At 44.5% G+C, this 12,811-nt stretch overlaps 6 protein-coding genes across 7 annotated transcripts in view; 5 read left to right on the top strand and 1 right to left on the bottom strand.

The window, feature by feature from the left end:
• Positions 1 to 12,811, bottom strand: part of LOC117143230 (RYamide receptor) — a 52,519-nt gene that overhangs the window by 28,408 nt on the left and 11,300 nt on the right. For both annotated transcript variants that reach the window (XM_033307780.1, XM_033307781.1), the window contains exon 2: positions 807 to 1,564. In XM_033307780.1, coding sequence (XP_033163671.1) covers positions 807 to 1,462 — 656 coding nt within the window. In that variant the 5' untranslated portion in view covers positions 1,463 to 1,564. The remainder of the gene's footprint in view (positions 1 to 806; positions 1,565 to 12,811) is intronic.
• LOC117143232 (phospholipase A1-like) lies at positions 3,364 to 4,465 on the top strand. The gene is made up of 2 exons (XM_033307783.1): positions 3,364 to 3,404; positions 3,468 to 4,465. The coding sequence occupies exons 1-2, from the start codon at positions 3,365 to 3,367 to the stop codon at positions 4,451 to 4,453; spliced, it is 1,026 nt and encodes a 341-aa protein (XP_033163674.1). The 5' UTR covers position 3,364; the 3' UTR covers positions 4,454 to 4,465.
• Positions 6,174 to 7,298, top strand: LOC117143231 (phospholipase A1 VesT1.02-like). The gene is made up of 2 exons (XM_033307782.1): positions 6,174 to 6,219; positions 6,282 to 7,298. The coding sequence occupies exons 1-2, from the start codon at positions 6,180 to 6,182 to the stop codon at positions 7,265 to 7,267; spliced, it is 1,026 nt and encodes a 341-aa protein (XP_033163673.1). The 5' UTR covers positions 6,174 to 6,179; the 3' UTR covers positions 7,268 to 7,298.
• On the top strand, positions 7,980 to 9,105 carry LOC117143233 (phospholipase A1 VesT1.02). Its single transcript, XM_033307784.1, has 2 exons — positions 7,980 to 8,029; positions 8,088 to 9,105. Exons 1-2 carry the CDS (start codon positions 7,990 to 7,992, stop codon positions 9,065 to 9,067), a joined length of 1,020 nt encoding a protein of 339 aa, XP_033163675.1. The 5' UTR covers positions 7,980 to 7,989; the 3' UTR covers positions 9,068 to 9,105.
• Positions 9,633 to 10,700, top strand: LOC117143236 (phospholipase A1 VesT1.02). The gene is made up of 2 exons (XM_033307786.1): positions 9,633 to 9,672; positions 9,727 to 10,700. Exons 1-2 carry the CDS (start codon positions 9,633 to 9,635, stop codon positions 10,698 to 10,700), a joined length of 1,014 nt encoding a protein of 337 aa, XP_033163677.1.
• Positions 11,076 to 12,149, top strand: LOC117143237 (phospholipase A1 2). The gene is made up of 2 exons (XM_033307787.1): positions 11,076 to 11,115; positions 11,176 to 12,149. Exons 1-2 carry the CDS (start codon positions 11,076 to 11,078, stop codon positions 12,147 to 12,149), a joined length of 1,014 nt encoding a protein of 337 aa, XP_033163678.1.

Below are 12,811 nucleotides of genomic sequence, written 5' to 3'. Positions count from 1 at the left end.
TCACGCACTTGCAAACACTGACGTCAGCAAGATTTCCATTTGGACAACACAGGAAAAAATCATAGTTAAGTTTGCAAAGCTTATAGCATCTATGATTAAAAAGAACCAAACCTAATCCTCCAAATATCAGTATCTATCTTAATCAATTAAAACGTTTTGTAAAAGAGATTCCGATTTGAGTAACTATTTTTTCAAAGTCTTCTAATTTTTATCTGTGTACATGTAACAGACATTAAAAGTCGTCCAAGCGTGTAATACCCACGCCAGCTCTTGAACTCGGCGGAAGATGAGATGGATGTCAGTGGATTGACACCGCGAGGTTGCTGATTTTCCGAGGGAAAACCGCTGTATTCAGCTACCAAGCAAATTGGCGGTTGCAATAAGTGCGGCCAGTGCTTGTTAACAAGCCGCATGCCTCGGATTTTTTGGGTCTCCGATTACTATATAAGCCAATCAACACTGTGAGCCGTCTTACTAAAAGCCTACCGGTGCTCCATTCCCTGGTGGCTTAGGTCAAGTGGTCAAAGTGGACACAAATGTAAATACCCCGGTGGACACTTAACGGTATCTAGACACGCCAATGTGGAAACTCTTAGGAAACGCTTTTGGAGAAAGTACTTAAATAGTTTTACTATTTTAACTGCATTAACTGTTAATGGCAAATAGAAAATATTGTATAAATTTAGTGGAAAAGAAATTTAATTTCGAAAATGAAATGATGGTAGATGGTACAGATGCATACAGAAATTAGCAGTAATGAGCCATGGCTATTAAATAAATTAATAAAAATTTGTTTTATAACTTACCGTTTTGTGATGCGTGGCTTTAGTGGCCACATGATGGCTATGTAGCGGTCGATGCTGATGGCCACCAAAGTATAGGCGCTGACCAGAACTGAGACCGCCTGCGAGTAGTTCACAAAGTGGCAGAGCGCCAGGCCAAACGGCCAGTAGTTCAGGATGAACAGCGAGATGAAGGACGACGGAACGCAGAAGAAGGACATCAGGACGTCGCCGATGGCCAAGCTGGCTATAAAGTAATTGGTGACCGTGCGCATGCGAGGTGTGGAAATGACTATATAGCAGACTGTTCCGTTGCCGATCAGGGCGAAGATAAAGATGGGAATGTAGAGCATGTAGACGATGCCCTTAAAGTAGTCACTGGACCACAGGTCCTCCGATAGAAGGTCATAGTCGTCACAGCTAAAGTTCATCAGCACAGTGATATTATAGGTCTCCAACTGGAGGCCACTGAGCGTCGTGGTGGAGCCATATCCATAGCTGGACCCTTCATCGCCCGCTGGCAGTGCGGTGGTATTGTAAAGTAGTGATGCGGGGTCCGGCAGTACGAGGGACCCCTCCTGGTAGTCATCATTCTCGTTCCGCAGCAGCGCCTGCTGGGGAGCTATGTAGTACATCTTCTCGCTGCCACCAGGCAACCGATGGCTATTGTGGAGCTCCATTCAAGCGCGTCAATGGGAGAAGAGCAAACTCTTAAGTTAAAACTTTGTTCAGCATTCTGGGCGAAAATCCCGGCTCTTCAAACTCGACTGCTGGCAGCCAACCTGCAAGTGAAATTTTGAGGCCTAAATTACTTCAGTTTCTTAAATATTTGCTGTACTACATTGCGGCTACTTAATAATTCGTTTGATAAATTTGAACGAAAAACGTTGCATAGTTTGGGGCGGCTGTCAGTATAAGAGTTTCTCGATTGTTTCAATGTGCAGAAAATAGAAGGCAAGTTTAATTTAAAAATAAAAGAAATGTATCTATTATCATGTGGAAGATTTTTTTTAAATCAAAAGCAAAGGAATTGCCTTTCTATACAATAAATGTTCTCAAGTTTAAACGGAGTTTAAAAACTTGGGGGATACAAGTAATTTAAGGATTTACACACGTTCCTGTTTTCATGTAAGCTTCGCTTCGTTTTAATAACTTACCGAATGAACTCTGACATCGACTGACATCACTCACCACACAAACATTTTGCCCACCCACCACCTGCCAGAACAGGGCAAAGTTATCAAGAGGGTAAATTGGTTATCTCAGATCAATAAAATGGCTGGGAATTTCGCAAAGGTCTAAACTGTGCGGAGCTTCTTTTTGTCATTTATTTTGCCTGGCCTCCATCTTAGATTTTTTTTATCAATTATTCTCCCAAATTCTGGGCTACTGTCAATATCCCATGTCAGGCCACTTCCGCTTATATTTCCGAGAGAAAGCTTTGGAATTTACTGATTAATGTTATTCAAATAATTTTGTATTCTCAGGCATTTGATAAGCTGGCTATGAAAGTAAATTACGCATTACTTGAAGTGTCTCTCGATAACGTAGAAAATGAGGTTGCTAATAATGCAATTTTAAAGTAGCCCATCTAAAGTTCAGGTTCCAGTTTTAAGTGGAATTAAAGGTAAAGGATTTTGGTTTGATATTTAATCAGAGAGCAGGTTGAAAGGCATAGGCCAACAACATTATTCAACGTAAGCAGCAGCTCTTTATTAATGAACATCTCATTAATTCTGTATTAACAACGATGTAAAACTGCAAATGTGTGCCGCGAATGCCGAAACAGGTGAAATAATTACATGTTGTTAGGACGTGGTTTTGTAATTCTACTGGTATAACCCAATATCGGAAAATAAAGACTTGCAAAAATTTCAAATTAAAGGAGCCTCTAGAGACCGATGGCATTAAACATGATGTTAGTAACAAAAAAAAAAAAAACAAACTCACGTACAAGTCGAGCTGTGGATTTGTGTGTCATTGAAAATGTAACAACGTCTTGTGTTCTCCTGAAAAATGGTAGCAGTTCAGATTTTTAAGCTGGTTGGTGCATAAATTTGTTTAACTGTCTTTCAGGCTGAATGCAAAAAATATTTAATTTCCATTAAAATGCCTTGGAAAACCACATGGAGCTAAACATTTGCCTATCATGTTTTTACAGCGCCTAATAATATTATTGTTTTCCTTTATAACGAAGTCTTTAAGCCTAGAAAGCCAGCTTATATACAAAAACATAAGATATTTTCTCTAGTAGTCATGCTAAAATGGAACTCAACCTTTCGACGTTGCAAAATAAATCGCAGACAATAAGCGTCACAGAACTTTTGCTTTTATTTCATCAAATAAAATAGTCTAGAGCCAGCTGAAGACAGGCTATCAGTAGATAAAAATGCGATCTGATTCGGAATTCCAAAAAATAAAGAAAAGCAAACAATCAGATTAATTTAATGTACCCATACCACCTAGTCAGCCAAAGCAAAGCCGTACGATCTAATCAATTGTCGATAAGTCAACCACCAGGGGACCTATAAAAGACACTGTTGGCGAACTGAAGAACCATCAGTTGTGGGGTTAACTACAATATGAAGACTTTCCTGATTTTGGCTATCGTTGCTCTAGCCGGTAAGAACAGAAACATATCCCGAAACCCTGCCGTATTTCAATATCTTATTCTACTCTAATTAGCTTCGGCTTATGCTCTGGAGGAATCCGAGCGCGTCAACGGGGAGAACGGCTGGTACGTTCCCCAGCAGGACGGCTCCCTCGAGTGGGTGGACATGGATGTGGCTGAGGAGTGGATGGAGGCCCAGGAGAAGCTTGAGGGTCGTGGCTTGACCACCGTTCCCGTGAACTTTTACCTGTTCACGCCCAAGAACCCCTCCAGCAGCAAGCACATCTACGCCACCACCAAGTCCATTTCCAAGTCCAACTTCAACCCTGCTCACCCTACCCGTTTCGTGATCCACGGCTGGACCCAGAGCTACTTGAACAGCATGAACTCGGACATCCGCAAGGCCTTCCTCTCCAAGGGAGACTACAACGTGATCGTGGTCGATTGGGCCCGTGCCCGTTCCGTGGATTACGCCACCTCTGTTATGGCTGTCGCTGCCACCGGAAAGAAGGTTGCCAAGATGATCAACTTCCTGAAGGACAACCACGGTCTGAATCTTAATGACGTGTACGTGATTGGTCACAGCCTGGGCGCCCATGTGGCTGGATATGCCGGCAAGAACACCGACGGCCAGGTGCACACCATCATTGGTCTGGACCCCGCCCTGCCCCTCTTCAGCTACAACAAGCCCAACAAGCGTCTGAATTCCGACGACGCCTGGTATGTGGAGTCCATCCAGACCAACGGCGGCACTCTGGGATTCCTGAAGCCCATCGGCAAGGGAGCCTTCTACCCCAACGGTGGAAAGACACAGCCCGGCTGCCCTCTGGATGTGACTGGAGCCTGCTCCCACGGACGCTCCACCACCTACTATGCTGAGGCCGTCAGCCAGGACAACTTCGGAACCATGAAGTGCGGCGACTACGAGGAAGCCGTTTCCAAGGAGTGCGGAAGCACCTACTCCAGCGTTCGCATGGGAGCTGATACCAACGCCTACATGGTCGAGGGCGACTTCTATGTGCCCGTGAACAGCAAGGCTCCCTTCGGCATGATTAACTAATGACTGTGCAATAAAAACTATGCTTAAAAAATAATTTAATTCTTTTAAAGTTTTCGAATCTGAAAGGGGCTGCCAAAAATGATATTTCGCTCATAAGAATGTGCACACCCAATCAAAGCCAGAAACATCTTTGCTATTTTCAGCAAAATCGTTTTCCCACTTTGTTTGACATGTTTGTAATTATAATTAATGAGCGAACTGCAAATGCAATTTCGCCAGCGGAAAAGTCAACTGCCACATTTATTTGCATAATATGATAGTGGAAGGCACCACCCACATGAGGCATGACGCACAAATATTTGAATAACGAACTGGCTGCCGTAGGTGGACTGTGTGTCCTTGTGGCCCAATTAGCTCTCGAGCATGTCAAGTGTTTGACAACAAGTATGTGCACCTGGTGGATTGAAGATTGAAGTTGCACGCTTTCTACTTCAGATTCGTACAGTTAATCGTCAGATAGGATATTTTTGGAGCGAGCTCTTGAGTCCCATCAGTTTGATAACAATGTATTCCACCTTCGGTTCATTTATATATGAGTGGGATAGTTTGCGTTTATTACAGTGCCTAAGTTATACTCCTGACTCATTTTAATTATCCACTTAAATCCAGGGATTTGTGTCCAAGAGTCCCCTTAAAACACGACGAGTAGGGTATTTAAAGCATGGCTGTTTGATTTTCCGACAACTTTGGGTGTCATAACCACAAGGAAAAGCTAATATTAGACGCACGAATGTTAAATGGGTATAAGTTGTTTTATTTGCGAGCTGTTTTTATTAAATTTGCTTAATCAAACGCCAAAACCCGTATATCACGATGTGAGACAGATTCACGTGGAATACAATACTCTTCAATATTAATTCAAAATGCTCACTGAATCCGTCCATAATGAACAATAATGAAGTTAAAAGTTGTGGATGGTCTGCGGTTTCTGTTCATGTTCATATTCACGTTATTAGTTGGATTAATTTCTTAATAAGCGATGATTAAGGGGAAACGGCCATTTAAAAAGTGCCTGAAAGTATGCCGTAATTTTTTAACAAATTTCAATATTGTAACTTCCGGTTAGGCGGCTGCATTGTAATATTACACTTCCTGTTTAATGCTGCAGCAAAAGATTACTTTGAATTGAATATATTTTTGCTTGTTATTTTCAGGCTTCAATGCCCCAGCTCTATACCTTCGCTGAGCACTTCATACCACAGATTACAAACCACCAGCTGACCAAGATAACACACAAGTCGAGCAAAACAAAAATGCACTGGAGTGTTAAATTAAATGCCCATTTAATGATACCTACAATTACGTCCACTTAGCCCGACTTACAGAAGATTAAGTTGGTTGAGAACGCCAACCATTGTAATCGATAGCCGATAGTGGAGGCAACTGTTTACCACCATTTATGACTCGTGTCTCGATTGGAATTTATTGGCAACACATACAAATTTCCATACTCATTAACACCCAACAATCAAAGAATCAGTTCGCAAATCGACCACGAATGGCGCAATTGAAAAGCCAATCAACCGATAAAAGAACCATCAGATTTGGAGTTCTTAAAAAAAAACATGGGCAGTATGGCCGGCTGATTCAAATGTACCTAAACCTCCCAGGCAGCCAAAGTAATGCCAGCCGATTTAATCACTCCGTGATAAGTTGGCCCACTGGGGACGTATAAAAGCAATGGGTTTCGGACTGAACTACCATCACTTGTGGGCTCTACTGCGTTATGAAAACATTCCTGATTTTGGCATTCTTTGCTCTGGCCGGTAAGAATTTAAGAGTTTCTATTTCTAAAGAATCCCATCTAATATGTTAAACATCCTTTCAGCTTCGGCTATTCCGATCAAGGAATCTGAGCGCGTCCATGGGGAGAACGGCTGGTACGTTCCCCAGGAGGATGGCACTTCCGAGTGGGTGGACATGGACGTTGCCGAACAGTGGATGGAAGCCCAAGAGCTGCTGGAAAGCCGTGGCTTGACCACCGTTCCCGTGAAGTTCTACCTGTACACCTCCTCAAACCCCACCAAGGGCAAGAAGATCACCGCGTCCACCAAGTCCATTGATGCCTCCAGCTTTAACTCCGCCCACCCAACGCGCTTCGTGATCCACGGTTGGACCCAGAGCTACACCGCCAGCATGAACAAGGACATCCGCAGTGCCTGGCTCTCCAAGGGAGACTACAACGTGATCGTCGTCGACTGGGCCCGTGCACGTTCCGTGGATTACGCCACCTCTGTTATGGCTGTCTCTGCCACCGGAAAGAAGGTTGCCAAGATGATCAACTTCCTGAAGGACAACCACGGTCTGAATCTTAATGACGTGTACGTGATTGGTCACAGCCTGGGCGCCCATGTGGCTGGATATGCCGGCAAGAACACCGACGGCCAGGTGCACACCATCATTGGTCTGGACCCCGCCCTGCCCCTCTTCAGCTACAACAAACCCAACAAGCGCCTGAATTCCGATGATGCCTGGTATGTGGAGTCCATCCAGACCAATGGTGGTAACTTGGGATTCCTGAAGCCCATCGGCAAGGGAGCTTTCTATCCTAACGGAGGAAAGACCCAGCCCGGATGCGGATTGGACCTGACTGGCGCCTGCTCCCACGGACGCTCTACTACCTACTACGCCGAGGCCGTCTCCGAGGACAACTTTGGATCCATCAAGTGTGGCGACTACGAGGCAGCCGTTTCCAATGAGTGCGGAAGCACCTACTCCAGCGTTCGCATGGGAGCTGATACCAACGCCTACATGGTCGATGGTGACTTCTATGTGCCCGTGAACAGCAAGGCTCCCTTCGGCATGATTAACTGATAGAAACTCAATAAACTTTAAAAAACTCGAATTCTCCGCTTTATTACTAATATGTTTTTATGGGCATTAATAAATTGTTTTTTTCCTCTGTGAAATCCCTTTGATTTCCGCTTGATATCTGACTTTTTGGAACATAAAAAGGCGACAAATAATGACTTGGTTTCTTCAATGAACTTCCTTGTCGGATCTAGCCGACCATAAACCATAAGATTGCTAGCCAACCAATACCGTTTATTGATATTTATTGCTGCACTTGACCATTACCTTGAGTTCGTTAGTCATTAGTTAACAATGGTTTTATGGTTGAAATAAACAAACGATTTTAGGTGCTATAATCGACTTTTATAAGATTTGATTTAAAGAAAAAAGTAAAACGAAAAGTTATAAGAGTAAAAACCTTATATTTCGATATAATAGAATATGCAAATAATATTACAATAACATCAGGGTTAGGGTTGTGACCCTGAACCTTATCTTTGCGTTGATGCAACTTGAAAAGCTCTACTGTATTAGGTTTTTCCCTTATCAGCTTCGTTGGAGAAAACGATACGCTATCAAAGCACGACGTTCTAATCGTTTGTATCGGCCCTATCTTATTATTCAGAAGCTGTCAAAGCCTCAAGTGCTTACTGATATTTAATGGTGATTACGGTGATTATTTCAGGCCTATAAAAAGCGTGAAATGAGTGCTTTCTCCACCACAATAGTTTGAGACCCCCAACATGAAGGTGTTTTTTGTTCTTGCCGCCTTACTGGCAGCAGGTAAGTTGTCCACCAAATTGGCAATAGAGGCATGTAATTGATGAGCTATTTCTAATAGTGAGTGCCCTGCCCATTGAGGAGCGCGTCAATGGAGAGAATGGCTGGTTCATCCCCAAGCTTGATGGAAGCTTCGAGTGGATGGACATGCAGGATGCCGAGGATCTGATGGCCAACGGAGCCCAGATGGAGGGCCGCATCAGCACCAACGCCGTGAACTTCTACCTCTACACCAAGTCGAACCCCACCGATGGCAAGGAGATCAAGGCCAAGTCCGGCTCCGTCGAGGATTCCCACTTCAACAAGGATCATGGCACCCGCTTCGTCATCCACGGCTGGACCCAGAGGTACTCCGACGACATGAACACCCGCATCACCAAGGCCTGGTTGTCCAAGGGCGACTACAACGTGATCGTCGTTGACTGGGCCCGTGCCCGTTCCGTAGACTACGCCTCTTCCGTCCTGGCTGTTCCTGGAGCCGGTGGCAAGGTTGGTGAGATGATCAAGTACCTGCACGACCACCACGGCTTGGACTACGACAGCCTGGAGGTGATTGGCCACAGTCTGGGAGCCCATGTTGCTGGATACGCCGGAAAGACCGTCGGAGACCAGCGTGTCCACACCATTGTGGGTCTGGATCCTGCCCTGCCTCTCTTCAGCTACGATAAGCCCGCTAAGCGTCTGTCCACCGATGATGCCCACTACGTAGAGTCTATCCAGACCAACGGCGGCAAGCTGGGATTCCTGAAGCCCATCGGCAAGGGAGCCTTCTACCCCAACGGAGGCAAGAGCCAGCCCGGATGCGGACTGGACGCCACCGGATCCTGCTCCCACGGACGCTCCGTCCTCTACTACGCCGAGGCCGTCACCGAGGACAACTTTGGATCCATTAAGTGCCACGACTACGAGGACGCCGTTGCCAAGAAGTGCGGAAGCACCTACTCCAGCGTTCGCATGGGAGCCATTACCAACGCCTACATGGTCGATGGTGACTTCTATGTCCCCGTGAACAGCGAGGCACCCTTCGGCAAGATCGAGTAAAACCATGTTGTCTGAATAAAATACATTACTGAATACTCCAAAAATTAGAATCTTTTTTTCATTTAATTAGCGATTTTATTAATTGCGGATTAACCCCTCTTTTATTCAAAAATATGTTTACTTGTATTTCAATTATTAATTGACTTAATCCGACATGAAAGTATTTATGATTTGCTCTTAGAGTCGTGTTTCGCCAGCCCCTAAATTATACTTAGCAACCCCCATCGATATGGAGGACCCATCACCGTTCTAAAAAGTACTTATAACTGAAGTACACTGGGATTTTCGAAGCACTCGAAATCAATCGAGAATATCTTGTTCTGACTGGCAATAGATTACAAATATTTGTGAAGCTTTTCGTGTGCTTTCTTCTTCGGGTAAATACATGTCGTCATATTGGGGATTACAAATACAATCATTAAAAACGAATAAATAGCCCGAAAATGATAAGATTATCTTATAATACTATCCTGATCTTATATGTGGTGCTGCTTTTTGATAACTTACAGCCTATAAAAGCTGTGGTAAAATGGCTTAGTACGTTAGATTCTGCGAAGATATCAATATGAGAGTGTTCATAGCTCTAGCGGCTTTGTTGGCAACAGGTGAGTTATAGAGAGTATTAATGCGATATAGTGGTAACATTTATTGGTTTCTAGTTAGTGCCCATCCCATTGAGGAACGTGTCAATGGAGAAAATGGTTGGTTTGTGCCTCAGGTAGACGGCAGTTTTGAGTGGGTGGACAAACAGGACGCCGAGGAACTCTTAAATAGAAATTCACTCATCGAACCACGTTCCAATGACGTGTCCTTCTACCTGTACACCAAACATAACCCAACCACGGGAAGGGAAATCAGGGCTGATGCTTCCTCAATCGAAGACTCCCATTTCGATAAGAACCAGGGCACTCGTTTCGTAATCCACGGGTGGAATGGACGCTACACTGATGGCATGAACGTCAAGATCACCAGAGCCTGGCTTTCGAAGGGAGACTACAACGTAATCGTCGTTAACTGGGATCGTGCCCAGTCCGTGGACTATATCTCATCGGTGCGAGCTGTTCCTGGAGCTGGAGCCAAAGTGGGGGAAATGATTGAGTATCTGCACGAACACCATCATATGTCCCTGGAGAGTCTGGAAGTAATCGGGCACAGTTTGGGTGCTCATGTGGCTGGCTATGCTGGAAAGCAGGTGGGAGGCAAAAGGGTGCACACGATTGTCGGCCTGGATCCTGCCATGCCTCTCTTCAGCTACGATAAGCCGGACAAGCGACTGTCCACCGAAGATGCCTTCTACGTGGAGTCTATCCAGACCAATGGCGGCGAAAAGGGTTTCCTAAAACCCATTGGCAAAGGCACCTTCTATCCGAATGGAGGACGAAATCAACCAGGTTGCGGTTCAGACATCGGAGGAACCTGCGCCCACGGGCGATCCGTTACCTATTATGTGGAGGCCGTCACCGAGGATAACTTCGGAACCATTAAGTGTCACGACTACCAGGCTGCGTTGGCCAACGAATGCGGAAGCACCTACAGTGGAGTTCGCATGGGAGCTGTAACCAACGCCTACATGGTCGAGGGTGACTTCTATGTGCCCGTAAACGGCCAGGCCCCCTTCGGCAAGATCGAATAGAGGGGAACTATTATATTTATCATCTTATCAAAATACAAAAAAAATGAGTACTCTAATAAAATTCAGCCATTCTTTGATTTCGATTTTCAAGTACTCGCAGGTGAAGAGTACTAGGATTTCAAACCACTTAAATACAAAACTTTATAGATAGCATATTCCTACGGGCTGTAATGTAGGTTTATTAGATAGATGCAACACATGCAACTTAATAATGTCATTAGCATACTATCAGTTGATGTCATTACCATATATATAACACTATCAAATGATAACAGTCGTTTTCTGATCTCAAGTAGACTGTCTATTGATAAGTTACAAGATATAAAAACGGTTGTAATAAACCTTTAGCAGACTACATATTTCGGAGATATCAACATGAGGGAGTTATTTTTTCTAGCAGCATTATTAGTAACGGGTATGTCCTAATTGGTTTTCTAGACGAATTCGATTTAAATAATAATTTCCTGGTTCTTAGGTATAGCCCTTCCTATTGAGGAGCGTATCAATGGCGAAAATGGGTGGTATGTGCCCCAGGACGATGGCACTTTTGGTTGGATGGACAAAAAGGACGCTGAAGAGCTCTTAGAGAACATTTCCCCTCTGGAATTCCGTTCCAATGAAGTGTCCTTCTATCTGTACACGAAACAAAACCCGACGGAAGGCCAAGAAATTACTGGCGATGCTTCTTCAATTGTAGCCTCCCATTTCAACAAGGACCATGGAACGCGTTTTGTCATTCATGGATGGAAGGGGAAATATACCGATAGCATGAACGTCGATATAACCAAGGCCTGGCTCTCAAAGGGAGACTTTAACGTGATCGTTGTGAACTGGGCTCGGTCCCAGTCCGTGGACTATGCCATGTCCGTACGAGCTGTTCCTGGAGCTGGAACCAAAGTGGGAGAGATGATCCAGTACATGCACGAAAATCACGATATGTCACTTGAAACCCTGAAGGTGATTGGACACAGTTTGGGTGCCCATGTGGCTGGTTATGCTGGTAAGCAAGTTGGCCAGAAGAGAGTCCACACAATTGTTGGTCTGGATCCTGCCCTGCCGCTTTTCAGCTACGATAAGCAGGACAAGCGACTGTCCAGCGAAGATGCCTTCTATGTCGAGTCCATCCAGACCAATGGTGGCGTAAAGGGATTCGTAAAGCCCATTGGAAAAGCCACGTTCTATGTGAGTGGAGGAAGGAAACAACCAGGATGTGGAGTAGACCTTGCAGGAACCTGTTCCCATGCCCGGTCCGTTCTCTACTACGCCGAGGCTGTCACCGAGAACAGTTTCGGAGCCATCCAGTGCCAGGACTACCAGGCTGCTCTGGACAACAAGTGTGGCAGCACCTTTAGCAGCGTCCGCATGGCAGAGGATTCGAATGCGTACAATGTGGAGGGCCACTTCTATGTGCCTGTAAACAGTGAGGCTCCATTCGGGCAAACTGAATAGATCTCAATGCAGAATAAATAACAATAAACTGAGCTCCCAAAAAATCAGGTGGTCTATTTTCGTCAGTCTATCTGCATCTTGATTGGGCTCTTAGGGGGTTCTAATCACTGTCAAATCGCCAAGTGCTTTGTCGCACGTCAGTGGATGAGGACGGGTAAACCATCCTCTATGGAATTCGAGTCGCCATTCATGAAGAGCTTCTTTGGGCAAGTCACGGTCACGTGGTCTATAGATAGTCTGCATTTTTAATCAAATCATTTTGCTGGGGGTTCATCTTCATTGGCGGATTGGTTTTTATTGATAGGAAAACATATAAGCTAAGTAATCACGATGATGATAATATATATATGCTCGAAGTAAGCTTCTTATCTCAGCAATTAAAATATTTATATACTATTAAAATTCCTCTGCAGCAGTGACAAGAAATATTTCTTTGATAAACCATTCACTGATTTTTAGGACTCAAAAGCTTTTGCGATTAATTTTATATTTAAATTGGTGACCAGCTGTGATATTTTGGCAGCGAATATTGAATATTGATTAGAATTGACGAAGTGGCCACAAGCAAGCAACTGATAGTGAAAGCTACTAAAGGCTTAACTCTGCCAGAAAACAAATGGCCTATCATTCACTTGTGCGTGAAATGAATGCGATTTATATCT

The sequence above is a fragment of the Drosophila mauritiana genome, chromosome 3R (assembly GCF_004382145.1).
Source record: "Drosophila mauritiana strain mau12 chromosome 3R, ASM438214v1, whole genome shotgun sequence".
In the NCBI taxonomy this organism is placed as follows: Eukaryota; Metazoa; Arthropoda; class Insecta; order Diptera; family Drosophilidae; genus Drosophila; species Drosophila mauritiana.
This window is presented reverse-complemented; position numbering and strand designations above follow the sequence as displayed.